The 21,153-nt window shown below is 31.4% G+C and overlaps 2 protein-coding genes across 4 annotated transcripts; one reads left to right on the top strand and one right to left on the bottom strand.

The window, feature by feature from the left end:
- The first annotated feature begins 12,111 nt into the window (after nt 1–12,111).
- LOC109020689 (potassium channel AKT1-like) lies at nt 12,112–17,766 on the top strand. 2 transcript variants are annotated; one of them, XM_019003207.2, is made up of 11 exons: nt 12,112–12,374; nt 13,303–13,668; nt 13,784–13,841; nt 13,937–14,254; nt 14,387–14,632; nt 14,741–14,839; nt 15,024–15,053; nt 15,176–15,361; nt 15,563–15,757; nt 15,856–15,931; nt 16,800–17,766. In XM_019003207.2, the coding sequence occupies exons 1-11, from the start codon at nt 12,187–12,189 to the stop codon at nt 17,717–17,719; spliced, it is 2,682 nt and encodes an 893-aa protein (XP_018858752.1). In that variant the 5' UTR covers nt 12,112–12,186; the 3' UTR covers nt 17,720–17,766. The 2 variants fall into 2 exon arrangements, with proteins under 2 accessions (XP_018858752.1, XP_035550363.1); XM_035694470.1 differs by lacking the exon at nt 15,024–15,053.
- A 636-nt stretch (nt 17,767–18,402) lies between these two features.
- Nucleotides 18,403–20,133, bottom strand: LOC109020690 (EG45-like domain containing protein). Of its 2 annotated transcripts, XM_019003208.1 has the most exons (3): nt 19,962–20,133; nt 19,524–19,827; nt 18,403–18,547 (listed from the first exon to the last, which is right to left on the bottom strand). In XM_019003208.1, the coding sequence occupies exons 1-3, from the start codon at nt 20,089–20,091 to the stop codon at nt 18,541–18,543; spliced, it is 441 nt and encodes a 146-aa protein (XP_018858753.1). In that variant the 5' UTR covers nt 20,092–20,133; the 3' UTR covers nt 18,403–18,540. The 2 variants fall into 2 exon arrangements, with proteins under 2 accessions (XP_018858753.1, XP_018858754.1); XM_019003209.2 differs by lacking the exon at nt 18,403–18,547 and having other exon boundaries at nt 19,477–19,827.
- Between the last annotated feature and the right edge of the window lie 1,020 nt (nt 20,134–21,153).

The following is a 21,153-nucleotide window of genomic DNA, read 5'->3' as shown; positions in this document are numbered from 1 at the left end:
GGCAAAAGAGCACTTGAGGTTGATGGCGGATAGGACCCACTCTCCTTGGCAAAGTGAGCGATGAGGGTTGTGGCCGGCACACCCAAAACACAAAACACGCATTGCTTGAAGTTGGTTCATGCAGTGAAGGCCACCCATGCACCCTTGGAGAAGATCAAGGTGGAAGCCTCCCTCGAGATGAGTGGATTGTGCATTAAAACCACCCCCCCACACAATGGAAGTGGAATTATTATATATATATATATATATATAATTATTTCTTATTTTTGAAAATTAACAAAATAACCAATGTTGTGGAGTTCCAAGTTAAGGTTTGTTTGGAAAAAAAAATTCATCCCAAAAATTTCATCTCATCTCTTTTTCAAACATCACAAAATTAGCATAAATACTTTCAAACTGAGTATTACAACCTTTTCAAACTAATCATTACAATTTTCTCAAACTTAAAAAAAAAAATTCAAGTTTTTTAAATTTCTAAACAAAAATTATATAAAAAAATTATATACTAATAATATTTTAATTTTATATTATTTTTTATTCAATTTTTTTTTCTCTCATTTCCTAAAACTCTGTAAAATATTGAAGTCAAATTATCTCATTATTATTCACAAACTATCTTATTACTATTCACAAAATTTTTATCTTATCTTACTGTTCAAGTGTAAACATGCACCAAGTGTAAAACAAACTAGAGCTTCTGTTGTTTTGTTTTATACCGTGCTATCTGATTACTATTGGCTTATATCCATTAATTTTTTTTATTTGCTTTGTTAAAAAGTGAATATCTATTTAATTATTCACTAAAATTATCTTGTTGTCTATTTGCTCCATTTAATCAATGACGCAGATTGCATGTACTCTTAGTCTAAAGAATTATTCTATTATTAAATTGGTGTTTAGAGCACATAATTCACATAAATTAAATAATAAGATTTGATTTATAAAACTTAAATTTTAAATTTTATCTTTTAAATAAAATTATGTCATATAGATATTTTATTATGTAAATTTTATATACCGATTTGATAATAGAAATTTTGAATTTCCATGATGAAAGCTTTAAGCTTATAAGACACCGAGCCAAAACTTTCGTGAACACAATAAATTAAGAATTAATCTACTCATAAGTTATTATTCGCTATCTCACACCCCACATTCTAAAAAAAAAAAAAACTGTTAGGTGAGGGATATAGGGTGTGGGGGTGAATAGTTGTTGATATATAGCAAAACTCATAAATTAATCACCAAAATTTATTTTTTAAGAAAAATGATAAAGACACGTCGCTTTTCGCAATACATTACATAATTATGTTTTAAAATAAAGGATATTTTAGTAAAATACTTCATAAAATAACAACATTTTACAAAAATACATTAACTTTAAAATATGTATTGTAAAATATGTTATGAAATGTATTATGTGAATATCATTGGTCATTCTTCATACACCTTCAAGAAATATTGGACCCCACCAAATCAAATATGGGGCGAATCCAACCAAGTCCCTTTCACGTTTTTGCTCTTTTCTTGCTTAATGAATTTGCACTATTTTGAAAGGGAGCTTTCAAGAACCACGAAATTAACTTTTGAATCCTGTGGCTAAGTGTCTCCCTGTCCCTGTCTAATTATATTCGTACGTAGTTTCTAGGAAGATCGAACCCCAAATGTTGTCAAGAATGACGCAGTTTCTTGTTTGGAAGATTTTATATTAACATATATAATTAGAGCTCAATTATTGTGTATGATTTGTCTTCATATATCATGACCTCCGGAGAATTAATTAGGATCTAAATATATATATATATATTTCAGATAAACATAGACACAGTATATATGTTCATGATCTTATAATATTTAATAATATTTATACAATTAGCAATAAATATTATAAGATCAATACATAGTTATGTCTGATCTCTCCAAAATCTAATACTTGAATTTGAATAAGAATTTTGGAGAATGATCTCAATCCATTCTAGGAATTGTAGACTGTCTTATTCCATGGTTTGGATATACGAAAACTAGTAAGGCTGGTATTTGACTTTTTATTTATATATCCGAGAAAATAACAATGAGTAAAATATTTATGAAAGAAAATTTAATTCATACTTGAGTTACAATATGATAAATTTGGTTAGAGGGATTAGAGGTTGATTAGCTTTGAAATTATTGGTAGCTAATTACTTGGGATACACTAGTAATTAGGGAGAGCTGATCGATTAGACTTGGAAACCTTCCCCAGTTGAACCCAGATATCTCGATAAAGAGATCACCTACTTCAAAAAGAAAAAAGAAAAAATAAAAATAAAAAAAGAAACAAGTTAATAATCGCATCTTTAAGATTGTGGTGGGTAATATAACTTTTAATTTTATAGCTTTTAAGGAGACTTTTAATATCAAAAAAGCTAAAATATATGTTTGATAAAAAAAATCAATTTGATGCTTTTCCTCAAACTTTACTTTTCCGGATATTAATGTGAAATATAGTTACGCTTTCAAAAATTTGTCAATGGGTGAAAATAGCCGTATAATTTTTATATAATTACAACTTTATCTTTATCTTATGGATAATTATATTACTATTTCACTTATGCATTTTTGAAGGGATTTTTTTTTTCTTTATACTTACTGAAAATTCTATTAGATTATTTTCGTTGTCTTTTTATTATAAAATTTGATTTCTATCACGGATATGATCATGATATTTAAAAAATCAAATGACCTTTTATTTCATTTCTATCTCAAAAATATTTTTTAAATTTATTTCCAAACAAATATAACATATTTAAAAGAGCTTTAGACACATGATTCCTAAATAATAAATAACTTTTTAATAATAGCGTTTATTATTTAAGTTATGTAATTATAAGCCTTAAGCTAAAAGCTAAATTATCCATTGCAATCCCAAACATACACTTAGTTGTAGAGTATAACTAATAAGATAAAAAGTTATTTACTATTTGACAACCATTCGTTTAAAGCTCTTTTAAATATGTTACATTTATAATTTAGAAACAATATAAAAAGTGTTTTTTAATTATTTATGTAGAAATGACATTTTATGTCATTTGAGTTAGTGTCGTGCATGTGATAAGATTAAAGAGCAAAATTGAAATTATCTTAAAGTTGTATGGATATTTTCATTCATTGGCAATCTTTTTTAAAATTGAAATTACGTTTTGCATTATTTGAAAAATCACGTTTGAAAAAATGATGTTTTTCCTTAAAAGTATTTTAGATTATAGTAATCAAACAACTTAATTTTATCATTAAAGAGCTTTTGAAGCTATTTAAGCACTTTATACAACCCCAAACACAATCCCAAACAGGCCATTGATTGTATTTTGCTTCCAAATTTAAGAAAGTGTTCTTTAGAAAATCAACAACTTGTAATGAAAATCACATATTTCGAAGGTAGAATTATATTAATCATACAACTATTTAGAACCAATTAATGTGTTATTGTAACTTAATGAAGAATACAAAAGTTTTTTAATTTGACTATTAAATTTTATATAATCATCTCCATTTAAAATATAGTTCTAAAAATAGTTGTAAAACTAGAGATTGTATTTGTATTATTACTCTTTATAATTTCATGTTTCCACCTTTTACCAATTAATTTTATAAAATGATTAAATACTAAAATAGTTCATGGGGATTGCTTCTAAAATAGATTAGACCCTACTCTTAATCTTGAACTTTTTACTCCATATATTTTCAACTTTGATCACATTAATTATTTCGTTACTATTTTGTTTGTCAACTAGTATTAAAACTATCGGATCAGCATTAAAAAGTATATGTCATGTGCTCATTATATTTTAGAAAAAAAAAAAAAAAAAAACACAGAACTAATATAAAAAAGTTATTTAAATATAAAAGAAAAAACTTATGAAAAAGAACTTCAGTTTAAAATGAATAACTATGTTTTCTTATGAATGGTGTTTCGTCTAGAGAAAGTCATTTTTTGACAACTAAAAAGGCTTTTTAGAATTTTTTTTTATTGAAAATTCTTAGCTGGCCTCGTTTGGCTTGGGAGATGTCTCATCTTATTTTATATAATTATTATAATTTATCCAAATTTTTATGTAAAATATAATAAACAATTCAATTTTTTTAAATCCCAAAACAAAAATAATGTTAAAAAATAATATTCTAATAATATTTTATTTAACTTTTAAATTTTATCTCATCTCATCTGTGTAACTAAATGAGGCTGATGTTCTATTATAATCTTAAATTCATACTAACTTTCAAAAATTTTCTTAAATATTTTTAGAAGTTTAAATTGAAATTAGATCCTACAAATGATATTTATTTTAAATTGAAATTTTTTAAGAATTTTTTAATCTTTAAATAACATTTTTTTTTGTTTTTTTTTTCTTTGTTATTTCTGTATATTTTTAATTTTTAAAATATGATTTACATGTATCAAATACTTATTAATGTTGACCTGACACTTCTTATAATTGACTAACAAAATAGTGACGGAATGATTTATTTGATCAAAGTTAAAAGTACGTATAAAAATTCAAAATAAAAACTTAGCTACTAATCTATTTTAGAGGCAAAAATAAAATTCATGGTCTATTTTAGTATTTAAACATTTCATAAAAATTGCTCTTTTACCCAAAACTAGCTTCCTTTTGGCTTAATTAAGAGCTAGAAAGTGTAGGAGCGATAAAACTCAATGACCTAGTTTACTAGTTTTGCTTCCTCTCTTATGAAGGATTTATGGATTTCAGCCTAATCTCATTACTTCCACAATATTCTTTTGACCCAAGTACTTCTACAATTTGAGAGACATGGATACATTTTTCAAAGTCGTGAGCACCCAACTCCATATATAGTGTGATCCACAAAGTCTTTCCAAATTGTAAAAAAATGTCTTAGGATGTAGGGATGCATAAGTATGTGCATTCTCATGATCTTATTTTTCCACTTTACATTCATTGTTACAAAATGCCAAGTCAACGAGCTACCAATGTGTTACATATAAGTGATGTTTTGTACATTTTATTCGATATCTTTGGAATGTGTTTCGTATTCCTACAAATGACCTATAACAACTTGCAACAATAAGATAAGGGAGGCTCGGTGCGGTGTGGGACACCTTTGATGCCTAAGTCAATAATCTTGGAATGTATAATTTGCTTCATAAATTTGTTACTCAAGTCTCAAGTCCTTTTGCTATGTGGGGCAGTACTCTGTCTGTTTTCTCTCTAGCTCCGAACGAAAAACTCCCTTAATCGTCCAAAACCTCAAGATCTGCTGAAAGGGGGTGGGAGCTTCGGCTCCTCGCCCCTTCCCCTTGCCCTCTCCCTCTTCTCTGTCTAGTTTTTAATTTCTGTGTAGTGTTTTTATTTTTCTTTGTGTTTTTAGGCCGAATAAGGGAGGATCGTCGTTCGAGCCTTTCCGGCCACCAGTTCTCTACACGCGCCCCATCGGTGTAAAGCCCAGCCGCCGATCTTCAAAACCTCCAAATCCGGTGTCCATCGAAGTGGCGCGTAGACCGCACGTGCGGGACGAAAATCCGGACAGCGTTGGCGCGTGGCCCTCACGCGCCACCGAGGAACCCTCTACCGACACCACGCTCGGTTGCTGTGGAACCACTGCCTCCAGGTCTTCCAAGTCTGACCGTCGGCTTTCCTCCCAGCGTGAACAGTCCTGCACGAAATATTGCCGACCAAATGTGTACTGTTCATCCGTTTTGTTTTTTTGTACTGTCTTTTGTTTCGTTTCTATGTTGTTGTCTGTTTCAGTTTTTTGTAGCTTGTCTTGTTTTCTTATGTTGGTATTGCTTTTGTTGACCCGAGTGAGGTTTGGACCTTTAGATCGGACGTAATCCGGGGCAAGGCTTTCGAGAGTGTTGGGCGATGCTACGGCCGATGGTTATACGGCTGGGCTGTTGTGGTCTGTATGTACGCTGGGTGCTCGCTCCACCAGAGCTCGAAATGACGATGTTTGCGGTGGGCGTGTCGTCTGAGGTCTCATCAGAGCTTGTGGTCTTGTAGTTGTTATTGTAGTTTTTTTTATAGTAGTTTGTTAGTTTTAGTTATAATAAAATAGGAATAGGCTTTGGATTTGATGTCCATAGCAGTGTTCCGTACTCTTCTTCCCTGAGAGGATAGAGAGGACCTTTAAGTTCTGTTTTTACAGAGCGCTTTCTCGGGTTCGAGAAAGTTTGATTAGAAGTTAAGACAATGTCTATCGCAAATGTATTTGTGTGTGGGGAAGCTACAGATCTGTTGAGTTAGTTGGCTTATTACTGGATTTTCTGTGTATTGAAATTTCTTGTATCAATAAGTCACATTTGTAACTTCGATTTCTTAATGAGATGAGTATGCTCCATTCAAAAAAAAAAAAAAAGTCCTTTTGCTATGTATATCGTTCATTATTTATATAAGATAAATAATTCTCTTTTGGTTGGACTTGTCCTTCGGTTTGATTCTTTTGTCCACGTGAGTTAATAATATATCGGGGACATTAATGTAGTGGGCAAATATCGTGGGCAAATATCACGCTGGAGGTCATTGACTTCCCTCATCATCCGATATGTGATTGAGTCCTTGTTAAGAATAGATGAATTTGAATTTTGTATTTATATATTTTGTAGTTGCGATATATTCTGACGGCTACTAGGATTGATTTATCAGACTTAGTGGGATTCGGTTTTATGGTCTCCCTATATATGGAGAAATGATACTTGCAGTCGTGAGTGTGCAAGCGTCGTGCAGTCGCTTTGAAAAAAGTAAATAAATATGAGACCCACATGAAAAAAAAAAAATTAATTTTTTAATAGTAGATCCCACTCTTTTTTAACGAGACTGCACGACGTTTGTACATTTCACAACTGTATATAGCATTACTCCTATATATGTATCATTTCGATTGCGTATTATTGGTTTTGTTCCATACAATGTTCCCACATAATTACTGGTTTTATTTTCCGATTGCGTATGAAGATTGAATACATTAATTGTGGATTTATGTGGGAAATAAATCCAAGCTTTTAACCCAATTAAATGAAAGGGTTATCCGTTTAGACTTTAGAGTCATGCTGAAAAAAAATGAAACAAGGAATTTTAAGTCATGACTTGCACTAACTTAAATGAAAGAATGCCAAACCCCACAAATCTTGAATATAAGAGGTTGATAATAGGATCATTAATGTCTGAATTTGAAAACATATATAATAATAAGAAAAAATATTTACAATCATAAATTGTATAATCGTTGCGTAATCGTTTTGAAAAAAATAAAATAAAATATGAGATTTGCATAAAAAAATTAATTTTTTAATAATAAATTATACTCTTTTTTAAAACGATTAAGCGATATTTACACATTTAATTATAGGTGAATTACTCGTAATAATTAACTTACGAAGATCTGATAAATCCAAAAAGTGTAGAGCTATCAATCTCTCAACCATTAATTCATCAATTCACTTGAGATTTGACTAACAATATATATTATATATATCGTTCCACCAATTGAAATCCTTGAAGCGGTTACTTTTCTTTTTGGACGTACAACAGGCAAATTATAAAGATATTCACCCATAGTTAATGAAACGCCCCCAAATGATTACTTTTCTTAATTTCTTATGACATAATAAGTGGAAGCTCCAATTATATATCTAATAATTTTGAGCGCAGATAGATGAGTTGTAATGTAAATTAGTACTCCTTTCCAGCTTTCCTCTATATATATATATATATATATATATATATATATATAAAGCTTGTGTACCGAGAATTTCTACCGAATTGTGTTTTTTTTTATTATTTAATGGTTAATGAAATATTTTTTAATAAATTTGTGATTTTTTTTAAAACAAATATTTAAAAGGATTTAAAAAATCATAAAAAAAAGCAAAAATAAAAATAATAAATTGCAAACTGCACTAACGAAAGAAAGACTCGGTAACCTTTTTCGGTGGACATAGCAGCATCCTTCCTATATTTCCTATCACTTATTTTGTGTTAGAAATAAAAGAAATGTTAAAAAATAGTTCATGAGTTTACCACTTTTTCAGAAAGAGAAGTGCTTTGAAACCTAAGAAATAAGGATCAATAATCATGTTTTGAAATCTAAGAAATATAAGTTTTTTAAAAATATAAAAATAAAATAATTCTATTTGAAAGCATTTACTTCGTTTGGTTACTAAATCTCTCTCAACTCATTAACTCATTATTATAACTTTTTCAAATCCTAACACAAAATATAATAAATAATTTAAATTTTTTAAATTTTAAAATAATAATAATATTAAAAAATAATATTCTAATAATATTTTATCAACTCAACTCAATTTAACATACAAAAACCTTGCAGCGAAACTTCAGTAAAAGATAAATGCCACCCCCACATTCCCAATGGAATAATCTTTTTAATGCCATAATGGGGAGCATTATAACTAAGTTATTGCTCTCAAAAGTCAACACTAGGGCAGTTGGTTGAATTTCTTGTGCGTTTATTATTATTTATAAATTATTTATTATTTTTATTATTATTTATAGATCATTTGAGATCACCTCAACATTCAAATGTAACCTTGACATGCAGTGCAGAGAGGAAGACTAATCCCTCTTGCATTTATTTCTTCAAAATTTAAGATTTAGATAGAGAGATAGATATAGATTTAGATCTTATGTAGAGTTTTTATATGAATTATAAGGCAAAGAGTTGAAGAGTGATAAATATATTAAAATACATCTTACAATATTTATTGAATATTCAATAACAATGTCTTGCTAAAACTTGCTAGAGTACGTAATTATAAATATTGTATTTTTCTCTCTTGCTAAGTTTTAGGATTCGAGTCTGTAAGAGGTTTAAATATATATATATGATGAATACAAATACAATAAATGAATTTTAGACTCCTAGTAGATGTTAAAGAGTTCATACATCATGTTTATTTCGCTTTCAATTTAAGTCACACAATTATCTCACTTATAGATATATTTAAGTCATATGATATATTACACTAGAGTATTTATAACTATTAACAACAATATATATAGCTTCTACACGTTGTGTTTATATTTCTCCGAATCTAGGTTGTCTCAATTGATTATATTTATTGTCAAATAGATATGACGTATCATATATATGAAGTCATATCAGTTTGTATATTTACTTTTATAAAAAAAATTTATGATCGTAGAACTTGTCTCTCGATATTATTATTTCTTATGGTGTCAAACTCGTGAAATATTATAAAACCATGAATCACTTTCTTTGAAAGACAGGATTATAATGGCTGATGGAGTTAAGAATCTATTTTTGAGGAGGCGAATATGTACATAATAATATTTCTTTACATAAAACACATCTTTTATATAATAATAATTCAAAAGGAATACAATAAAACATAATTGAAGATGTAAAAAAAAAAATCAACATATTCATCAACCTAGCTATAAGGCACATTGTTACGTACATGCCCTTTAATTTAATCATTACGTAGAACACAACATTTATATCAGTTAAATCATTATTCTCGACCTTCCCGTGCGGATTGAAGTCAGGGTTTAAATTTAGGACAAATTACCTTTTCTTGATCTAAAAACTTAAACTTGCGGGAGTAAGTAAATTTTATCATTTTGTTTATATTTAACAACAAAAGGTTTAGGCCTTGTTTGTCTCATTGAATTAATTTATTTAAGGCCCTGTTTGAATGTTGAGATGATTTCAACCCATCTCATTCCATCTTAACATTCAAACACCATTTAAATATAAACACTTTTCAAATTTAAATTTTCAATTTTTTCATATAATCATTACAATTTTCTCCAAATTCAAAAAAAAAAAAAAAAATTGAATCTCAAAACAAAAATAATATGCAAAAATTATATTATAACAATATTATAATTTTATAATTTTTTTATTCAATTTTTTCTCTCTCATTTTCTAAAATCCCATAAATATTTAACTTAAACTATATTTTTATCTCTCATTTTCTCTCGCGTATTCCCTTTGGAAAAAAGTGGAGATCACTATTAAAAAAATAATTTTTTCATGTGAATCCTCGATTTATCCATTTTTTTCAAAGAAAGTACACGAGAAATGCATATTCCATGACTGCAAGTATAATTTCTCTTCTTATAAAATAATGTTACTTTTATACGATATTTTATAAAAGAATAATTCTGCTATGCTGCCTCATTTTGTCCTCTTATTTTGACTTCTGATGTATTTAATTTTTTATTTTACTTATTGATTAAGAAAGTAATTGTTAGTGTATTGATGTATTTTTTTTATTTTTTAAAAATATTTAAATAGTTAAAAAAATGTAAAGAAAAAAAAAGTAAAATTTGTATTAGTGGGCGTCCAACGGTCAAAGCTGTGTGGCACATTAGTACTACCCTTTATAAAATGTCCCTCATTTAAACATAGTTGTGTAAAAACTGTAAATGGAGTCATGTGATTCTTTTCAATCCCATTAACCTCCTATCGATAGAGTAACTTCCAAGTCTTGAAACAAGAATCTAGTAGAATGTCGAGGATTACAATCCCAAAACTTTAGAAATACTAATATTACTCTTATGGAGCATTTGAATGGGTGATCTAGATTACTCTATATGGAAATATTTAAGTGAGGTAAAAATTAGAGATGTTTGGAGAATTAGATGATATAAGAATTTTGTGAATGTAAAATGATTTGTGAATAGTAGTGAGATAGTTTGAGTTATTGAGCTTTGAGAAAAGGAGAGAGAAAAAGTTGAATAAAAGATATTATAAAATTAAAATATTATTAGAATATAATTTTTGTTTTGAGATTTAAAAATGTTGAAGTGGTTTTTGTTTTTTATTTGAAAATTTAGAAAAAATGTAATGTTTAGTTTAAAAATTTTTGTATTTGAATGATGTTTAAGAAGAAAATGAAATGGGACCAAATGAAAATTTTTTCCAAACATTCCTTGAATCTCTTTCAACCCCCTTTTGACTGAGATTTGTGTTTCCTTGTAGAGAGATAATATGGATTCAAGTCATCCTAGAAATTTAATTTCCTTAAATAGACCAAAAAAAAAAAAAATACCATTGGCAATCTTTCTCATTACACTAGTTTTATAATTGTATTGATATGGAAATTCTGAACCTAAATGTCAGTTTTTGCAACTATTTGGTTTTCTTTCTATTTGTTGGTTTTTAATTTTAATTTTCCACTTTTAAATTCTGTATATAAAAGTTAGGAATTATTTTATTGCTTGGAAAAACGAAAAATAATTTTTTATTTGTTTATGAATAAAAATGCTAAAGAGAAAACTTCAAACAACATACACAGTTTATAAAAACCATGGTTTCTATCAATTTTTTATAGAAAATGATAGGATTGCCTCTCTCCTGCTGCTCATTTGCTATTATTTTTTTATTTGATTTTTTTATTAATTTTTTATTTTACTTAATAGTTAAGAAAGTTACTATTAATAAAATTATATATATTTTAAATTTTTTTAATGATTAAGAATGTTAAAAAAATATTTTAAAAAAATGATAAAAAATAAAAAATAAAAAATATAATATAAATAGTAAAAGAGCAGTGAACCGGTTGCAGGGTATCATTACCCATATTTTATTCTGTATCTTTTTTTATTAATCTTATGAACTTTTGCAAAAATATAACAATATTTTGAAAAGTATAAATCTATTTACAACAAGTGTGTTTATTGACATGTCAGACGTATCGTTGATATGGAAGCTTGTCACACCAGCTAAAATAAATAAATAAATATTGATATTATAATTTCTTTTATAAATATAATTATGAGTCATACAATACATCACTCTCTCGAAAATACAAATAAATTAATCACCTAATGATCTAACCTTACCAGCCTAACATTATCGTTTCTATATTTACCATATTTAACCAAATTTAATTAAAAGTAATATCTAAGATTTATTTAAAAATAAATTCATCTGGTCGTCTCTGGGAATTTTCCTAAATTTCTAGGATATATTTTCTCTTTTTTTAAACTAAAGAAGTGCACCCGGCATGAACAATCAATCTATCCAGCGTTACTCTGTATGTATATAAATTAAAGTTAGAAAATAAACTAGAAGTTATTGCGGGAAAGAGTCCGAGAGGGCGTAGACACTGACAGATTATAACTGGTTATTGGGAACGTCCTCGCCGATAAACAGAGGCGTGTGTTCTCTCTATGGTCGGCAATGGAGGCTTCCATAAGTAGAGGGGTCTTTCGGGTTTCGATGTGCGGCCAAGAAGAGATTGAACAGTTTTCAAGGGATGGTAGCCATTACAGTCTCTCTACGGGTATTCTGCCGTCTCTCGGAGCAAGAAGTACTCGCACAGTCAAGCTCAGGAGTTTCATTATATCGCCATATGATGGCCGTTACAGGTCCGAAACGATTTCTTTTCTTCGTGTTTTCGTTTTCTGGGCTGGTTTCTATTTTGTTTAAATTTTCATATTTCATACTCTGGCCTCCATTATTATGGAGTGTTGGTTTATGTGCATCATTGTTTTTTCTGTGTTGTGAATGATTATATTGTATTTTTGCATTCCTGTTTCGGGGTTGACGCTGGATTTGTTGAAATTCTGGTTTCCTATTTTGTTCTCTTCCTTAAAAATTAATTTATTTAATGCTGGCTGTACTGACTGAACTGCTATAATTCGCTTATTTATGCATTTTTTAATAATGAGAATTTGGAAAAGATAACAATTGAATATTGGTATACTTTGTTTGTAACTAAGAGCATTACTTTGTTGTTGTTGTTGTTTTTTTTTTTTTTTTTAAATTTTTCCTTCCAGCTCTCTCTATCAGAATGATTCTTGTGCTTATCTTTCTGGATTTTTAGTTTTTGTAAGCCACACTTTATTTTGATTTGCCCATTGATTTTCCTTTGTCTATATTGTTTTCTCGTCACAAGTCAGACCGGAGCTGCTCCTACTTGGAGGTTCTTTCTCTGGTTGCGCCCAATGGAAAGAGTCTGTATCTTTTGTACCGTCTGTCTTTGGCTTGTCTTCCTCTATTTGTAATGCTTATATGTAGATTCTTTTACTTACCTAGCCTCGTGTAGAGAAAGAATAATTTCAATTCCAATTTAAAGGAACTAAATTTCGAATTGGGCAAATTTGTCATGTACAGAGCCGATCCATTTCTGCATAAAGATCTATGATCTTCACTATTTACTTATCGATTGAATTCCACTAGCATTGTGATCCATAACCATACAATAACTCGGAGGAGTTTTATCAGACTCTCGTCATCTACTTAAAATTGACATATTTTTGCTTAGATTAGCTCAGATTAAATTGGTTGTTGCAGGATATGGGAGAATTTTCTTGTTGTACTGGTCGTCTATACCGCTTGGGTATCGCCATTTGAATTTGGATTCCTTGAAAAATCAAAGGAACCTCTCTCCATTAGTGATAACGTGGTCAATGGATTCTTTGCTTTGGATATCATTGTCACGTTCTTTGTAGCGTACCTGGACAAAGCATCCTACCTACTAGTCGATGATCCAAAGAAGATAGCATGGAAATATACAAGATCCTGGTTGGTCTTTGATGTCATATCCACAATCCCTTCAGAGCTTGCTCAGAAGATCACTCCTTCACCTATCAGGTCATATGGCTTATTCAACATGCTTCGCCTTTGGCGTCTCCGAAGAGTTAGTGTCTTGTTTTCCAGGTGAAGAGGATTTTCATTTTATTAACTGTACTTCCATCCACTGAAAGCAATATGAAAAGGAGTTTCTGCTTTGGTTGTTCGGTCCTAACTAGGGATTTCTTTTCTCTCAATACAGATTGGAAAAAGATAAGAACTACAACTACTTTTGGGTGCGATGTGCAAAACTTATTTGTGTAAGTTCATTATAACTCTAGAATTATTGGGGTTAAAGAAAAGGGTTTCTCTCCTACTGAACACTATCTTATCAGGATTTGGATTTCCTTACCAGGTTACCCTTTTTGCGGTTCACTGTGCTGGATGTTTCTATTATTTTCTGGCAGCACGTTATCATGACCCCAGGAGGACGTGGATTGGAGCATCCATGAATAACTTCCTTCAACAGAGCTTGTGGATCCGCTACGTGACTTCGATCTACTGGTCCATCACTACTCTAACGACTGTTGGCTATGGTGATTTGCATCCTGTGAATACAAGTGAGATGATATTTGACATCTTCTTTATGCTTTTCAACCTTGGGTTGACAGCATATTTGATCGGAAATATGACAAACTTGGTTGTCCATGGGACCAGTCGGACCAGAAAATTTGTGAGTAAATTGTATTCATTGATACTCTGACATACATATAAAAAGCCAGATATGGAATTTTGTTTTAAAACTTGCTAATTTCCTTAGTCATTACTAATACCCTTTCCCTTTTCTTTTTAATTTGATCTCCAGAGGGATACCATTCAAGCAGCCTCAAGTTTCGCACAGAGGAACCAACTGCCTGTACGCTTGCAAGATCAAATGCTTGCGCATTTATGTTTGAAGTTCAGAACAGACTCAGAGGGGCTCCAGCAGCAAGAGACTCTTGATTCCCTTCCTAAAGCCATCCACTCAAGCATTTCTCATTATCTTTTCTACAATCTTATGGATAAGGTGTATTTGTTTCAAGGGGTTTCAAATGACTTGCTTTTTCAGCTGGTAAAATCTGGCTCATTTTCTAATCCTCTAAAGCTTCTATGAAGTGAATTCCTGACCCCAACTGTTTGGTAAATGCTAACATGTTACTTTTCCCTCTAAATTTTGAAGGTCTCAGAGATGAAAGCTGAGTATTTTCCTCCCAAGGAAGATGTGATCTTGCAGAATGAAGCACCGACAGACTTCTATGTACTTGTCACCGGGGCTGTGGTAATTATTCAATTTATTTATTTCTTCAAATCTTGAAATCCAAAAGTTTTTTTTTTCTCTAAGTGAAGTTGAATAGAGCTATAATATGGAGTATTATTTTTCTTCCATTGAAATACGACATTTTTTTTTTCAATATTATTAAATTTAGCAAATAATGGCATCTGATGGTTTCATTACTCCACAGGATCTAATTGACCATAAAAATGGGGATCAGGCAAGTGTGATCTCTCAAATACTACTTCAACTTTGGACGGATGCATCTGGGGTCCAAACATATGTTAGTACTGTGTCCTTGATATACTTTATGCTGACTGACATCATAGCAAATGGTTGCAGATTGTTGGAGAGGCAAAAACTGGTGATGTCTGTGGAGAGATTGGGGTACTTTGTTATAGACCACAGCTATTTACAGTGCGGACCAAAAGGCTGAGCCAGCTACTACGGCTGAACCGTACCTCATTCTTAAATATCGTCCAGTCAAATGTTGGAGATGGGACCATAATCATGAATAATCTCCTTCAGGTCTATAAACTAAAACTAACATCATCATTCCTCATCAAGAGGAAACCCTCTTCCTATTTTGATTAGAATTTTCTAAGTTGTCCTTATGATACTTTCCTTTTCTCTGAGTCTTTGATCACACTTTGAGGACGTTACTTTTGTGGAATATGTATTAGAAAAAAACTAATGTCAGACCCACATGCCTTTTTTCTTGGTGGGCAGCATTTGAAAGACCTAAACGACCCAATAATGTCAGAAGTTTTGGTGGAGACAGAGAACATTCTAACTCGTGGAAGAATGGACCTACCTCTTAGTCTATGCTTTGCAGTTCAAAGGGGAGATGGCTTGTTGTTGCATCAGTTGTTGAAACGGGGCCTTGATCCAAATGAATCAGACAACAATGGAAGGACAGCTCTGGTGCGTGACATGCTTCTGCTTCTGATTTTTTTCTCTTCTTAAAACATGAATGCTAATAATTTATTTCCAAATTCCTTCCCCTGTTTATATAAAATCAGCATATAGCAGCTTCCAGAGGAAATGAGAATTGTGTGCTTCTACTACTTGATTATGGAGCTGATCCTAACAGTAGAGGTACCTTCTAGCCCAACACCATGCCCATTCACTTGGTCAATTGTATTTAACTACGTGCTCTTGTCGTAACTGCTTGTGTTCTTTTTCAATCCTTTCTCTGTTCTTAAAAAAATATGTTATCTATCCTACATATGTTATGAAAAACTACCGAAATTTGTAAAAGGAACCAAAAAGGAATTCCACAAAACAATGAAGAAGTTTGTAAATGTGATCAAAACAATTTTTGAGAAATATAGAAAACAGTTAGTAGAACTAAAATATAGTTAAGTGTCCATATAATTGATTCTTATGTTATAAGTAAAAGAATCTTTATTAAATTTCCAAAGAAGGATCTTCTACAAGTCTGTTTTTTCACCATTTTGAATGTCTACTGATATCTTACTGAAGTCAATCCAAATCAGGAATCTTTATCATTCATTTTTAGTAATGCTGTAATCCTTTTGCCCCTTGGGAGCATTATTTTTGTCGGAAATTTTAATACTTCAAACTAACCAATTTGCCTAGTAGTTTAGGTAAATAATGGAGTGACATTTGACTTTTGGATTGCCAGGTGCAATTTATTTGTCACTTGAACTTGGTAACCAAAATTTTCTAATTGTTTGGGTAACTAAGGAAGTTACATGCTGACTTTTATAATGCCAGTGTGCAAGTTATTGCCAACTGAACCCTTTTATTATAATACCAAGAAAGAAAACTCAATGTATGGATGGACTTTTATGACTTCTATTAAACCAAACACCAAACACCCTTTTTAAGAATGCAATTTCTTTCATTTCATTGGGTTTGTGGAATCAAGGTCATTACCAGGCGTGGGTTAGTGACTCTTAAGTAGTATAAAGTGATGAATAAAATTTTTTGCATGATGCAGACTCAGATGGGAGTGTGCCACTATGGGAAGCAGTTCTGGGTGGTCATGAACCGGTGATCAAGCTACTCCTAGACAGTTGTGCAAATTTACACTGCGGAGACATTGGTCAATTTGCATGCATTGCTGCTGAGCAAAACAACTTGACCCTGCTCAAGCAAATTATCCGTTATGGAGGAGAAGTCACACATCCTAGGGCAAACGGAACGGGTACCACAGCTCTTCATGTTGCAGTTAGTGAAGCCAACACTGAAATAGTCAAATTCCTTTTAGATTATGGTGCTGATATTGACAAGCCAGACTCTGAAGGTTGGACCCCGAGGGCTCTAGCTGACCAGCAAGGACACGAAGACATTAAAATCCTTTTCCAATCTGCTAAAGAGCCTAGAAATCATTCTGTCATTGCGGTTCCTGAGAAGCAGAATCGTGCTCGTTTCGTTGGGAGGTTCACAAGTGAGCCAACAATCCGTCCTTTATCCCTGGAGGGCTCCCTCCAGACTACAACAGATGGACCATGGATCCAGTCCCAGTCCCAGTCCCGTCCAAGGCGCAGGACTAACAAGTTCCACAACTCACTATTTGGCATAATATCTGCTGCCCATGCTGGGGAGGATTGTCAATTCTCTGTTAACCCGATGGTAAGTGCTAAGAACTGCAGAGATGATCCAGCTAGAGTGACAGTTAGTTGTCCGGAAAAGGGAGAAGCTGGGGGAAAGCTTGTGCTACTTCCAAGGAGTTTTGGGGAGTTGCTTGAGATTGGTGCTAAGAAATTTGGGGTCTGGCCGAGTAAAGTCCTAAGCAAAAATGGTGCTGAAATTGATGACATTGAGGCTATAAGAGATGGTGATCATCTTATCTTCGTTGGTTATGTTGAAACTGAAGAATCTAATAGCAAAGTCCCTCGACCTAATGGGTGTTTGTAGTACTTCTTGTTCATCTATACGTGGACTCGTCTCTCTTTTTCTACGAACTATTACGTTGAGATCTTGGGTGGAGATGTTGGTCAGAACGCGGTTATCAAGTGATGCGGCGTACAAATCAAATCCGATGCAAAAAATGCAGCGATATTGCAGAAACGAAATCTGTTACAGAAAGAGTATACAACTCTTGTGTGCACTACAAAGAATCAAGATTATAGGGGATAAAGAGCTCTCCAAGAGAGTATTTTCATAATTTTCCTAGGAAATTAATAATCAACAACCACTCATACGACTCATAGGTTGCCTTATAAATGCTTGTGAACAAGGTACTTGAAATCAAAACTAATTTTAAAACTAATCCCTTACAAAACTCATGAACTATACTTACAAACTTAAAGCAACAAAGGAGTAAAGTTCGAACCCCATACTCATATGACTAATGGACACCATACTTATATGACTCGAGCCCATTTGGATATAAGAAATGTTTCATCTCATATGAATTGAGGTTGTTGCGTATAGGTTTGGGACAGCTTAGAAAGTTTCCAAAATCCAAATTTACGCAAGAAAGTTTCACAACAATGAGAGGTTAGACATTGACAAAGAAAATTAGTATTTATTTACATATTAATTGTTCAATCGATGAATCATGCAGACCAAACAAAAGCTACTAGACATGACCTGCATACTCTATCCAAATGTACATATAATTACATTAATCCCATGCATTTGATTTCTTATTAATTCTGTGTCGTCTACTTGTGCATGCGTTCCGTGACAGCTGATCAGTCGACACAAATATTCAACCCTGCCCAGTTTCCATATCATACCCTACACAGAATATAATTTACAGTACTCTTTCAAAATCAATTCCAAAAAATAAAAGATCTACTGTTTAGATTTTAAGAAAAACTCGGCAAAGAAATTTTGTTTTTCCTTCTTAATTTTATCATTCTAAATGATGTTCATATATAAAGGATGTTTTCATGCATGTAAGTAGTTGATGCAAGAAATAACTTAAAAAATATGCGGTGTATCGATACGATTGAAATGACAAAATTTAAGAGAGAGATTAGCATTAAGAAGGTCAGGGCCGGCTCAATATGTTCCGGGGTCTAAGGCTAAAATTTTGAACTATATTTTTTTTTAAGGGTAAAATTAAATAAATTTATTTTTATTTTTATATTATATTTTTATTTAAAAATAATTCCTATAATTTTGTAAAGTAAAATTATTAATTAAGATTTTATACCACATTTTCAATTAATACCTGACTTAATCTTTATTAGGAAATTTTTGATTTAGAGAGAATTTTATTAAATGTAGTTTTACAAGTACTTTAAACTCTTAGACACAATTATAATCTTTATTGTCAATAAAGTTCTATAAACAATTACACATTTGAAAAAAAGTGGGCCATTGCCTCTTCAAAGGACTATACCAAAACCTTTTATGAACATTAAAAAATTAAAACTTGCTATTTATAATTTTCACATTAATTATATATTAAACTAATAATGAAAAAAGATAAGTGTATTCTTAGAAAGAGAATAGGTAAAATAATTATTATATGTGATACTTTTAAAAAATAATAATGATATAATATCTATTTGATCTTATTTATATTCTCTTTCTTATTGAGTTAATTAAAATTTTTTTATTAGATATATATATATATATAATTATATTTTATATATTTTTTTAAGGGCTTCTTTCATTAGGGCCTTAGGCAATTGCCTAAGTGGCCTGAAGAGCCGGCACTGAAGAAGGTGAAAGAAGAAGACGAAGAAGGAGAAAGAGAAGTTACTGTTGAAATTCGATATTGATAAAGGCGACGACAGATGCATTTGCAATGGTCTGGAAAGCAGTCGTGGACAAAACCATGGTGGTGCCATTAGAAGAAGGCAAAGAAGGCGCTGAGCCAACAGAATCAATGATCCTAATCTGGATAGTCTGGCCTTGAACACACGTTCCCGGTTGTGAGGCACTGATGCACCGCACCAAGTACTGCCTCCCACACGATGCCCCATTATCCCAGATTCCGTCACCAGCAGCCGCAAACAAATTGCTCGACGGGAGCTGCGATGGGTCGCTGCCATAACATGCCGTCGCTATATATATCAAATTCATCGGGAAATTGAAGATGATCAGAAGAAGGCTTTGATCAGTTATATATATATGCAGAGTTATGGAGGTTTTGTAGCTTTGTTGAAGATCAGAAGGCTTTGATTATATATACACTTACGTGAGTAAGGGGGAGAATACCGGGCGGCAGTGCCAACATCGCCATGGGAGGTATTAGTAAAGAACTGCTGCAGGAAGAAGGTGATCATGATCAGGGATAAACGTTGAAGAATTGGCCAAGTGCTCGACATTTTTGGAAATGTGTGAGGAACTTTGGAGCAGAGAATCCTTAATTTATGCCACGCGAAGGAACAAAAAAAAAAAAGGGCGTGATGTCAATATTCAAATGGCTGTAAACTTTCAAATATGGATTAGTTTAAGGAAAATATTAGTAAGTTGCCTCAGATTGTCCTCACTTTGACCGCTCCTGTATTTAAATTTTTTAAATTTTTTTTACTTAATAATTAAAAAAGTAATTTTTAATTTATTGATATATTTTTTATGTTTTAAAAATATTTAAATATGTTAAAAAAATATATATATAAATACAAATTTATGTTAGGCGGCACGACCAACGATCATTGCTAGATGGCAGCCTAGTATGACTCTTTGTTTATAAATCAATTATGTATCTGAGTGGACTATCCCCCGTCCATTGAATGGGCGGAGAAAGGGCAAGTAATATCCCTAAACAAATCACTATAATGAAATTATAATAGTAATACAAAATTTACAAATATATATATATATATATATATTATGCTTGCAAATGATGTAATTAGTATATCAATATATAAACTTGCAAATAACATTAAAATACCACATTGAATATTAGGATGTTTTGTCCGAATTCAAAAAATTGCGAAAAGCTACTCGGATCCTAATTTCTCCAAATTATAATAAAATTATTTATTTGTGATCAGTTATTTTTTACAAAAATAATTATTTCTAGTAAAATGAGTCTGTTTTCATCACAAATAGTTATTTTCGTCGCAATAATCCATTACAAATGTTTGTTTTTCTTATAAGAAATTACATCTTCTGCTTCACATCGGGTTACAAAAAGGATTTTTCATATATATTAATCTACTTGCCCCATATATCACCCTTCTTTTCTTTTCTTTTTTCTTCTTTTTTTCCCTCCTTTTTCATATCTACACCGGCCACTACCCAACTACTGCTGTCATCAACCTTAGTATTCAAATCTACAACTTGTATGGCTCTCCCATGCACATAAATTTAGAAAAAAGGCAACCTCCTCTTACCTAAATCCTGTATATCCAAGTTATTCAAATCGAGATCTAACCTATTTA

Source organism: Juglans regia, chromosome 10 (genome assembly GCF_001411555.2).
Source record: "Juglans regia cultivar Chandler chromosome 10, Walnut 2.0, whole genome shotgun sequence".
NCBI lineage: Eukaryota > Viridiplantae > Streptophyta > Magnoliopsida > Fagales > Juglandaceae > Juglans > Juglans regia.
This window is presented reverse-complemented; position numbering and strand designations above follow the sequence as displayed.

Excerpts from the sequence above, each read along its gene's own strand:
- LOC109020689 (XM_019003207.2), top strand. The coding sequence starts at position 12,187 with ATGGAGGCTTCCATAAGTAGAGGGGTCTTTCGGGTTTCGATGTGCGGC. Across the intron at positions 14,840-15,023 it reads TACTTGTCACCGGGGCTGTG|GATCTAATTGACCATAAAAA; the intron begins GTAATTATTCAA and ends ATTACTCCACAG. Across the intron at positions 15,362-15,562 it reads TCATGAATAATCTCCTTCAG|CATTTGAAAGACCTAAACGA; the intron begins GTCTATAAACTA and ends CTTGGTGGGCAG.
- LOC109020690 (XM_019003208.1), bottom strand. The coding sequence starts at position 20,091 with ATGTCGAGCACTTGGCCAATTCTTCAACGTTTATCCCTGATCATGATC. Across the intron at positions 19,828-19,961 it reads GTATTCTCCCCCTTACTCAC|CGACGGCATGTTATGGCAGC; the intron begins GTAAGTGTATAT and ends TGATATATATAG.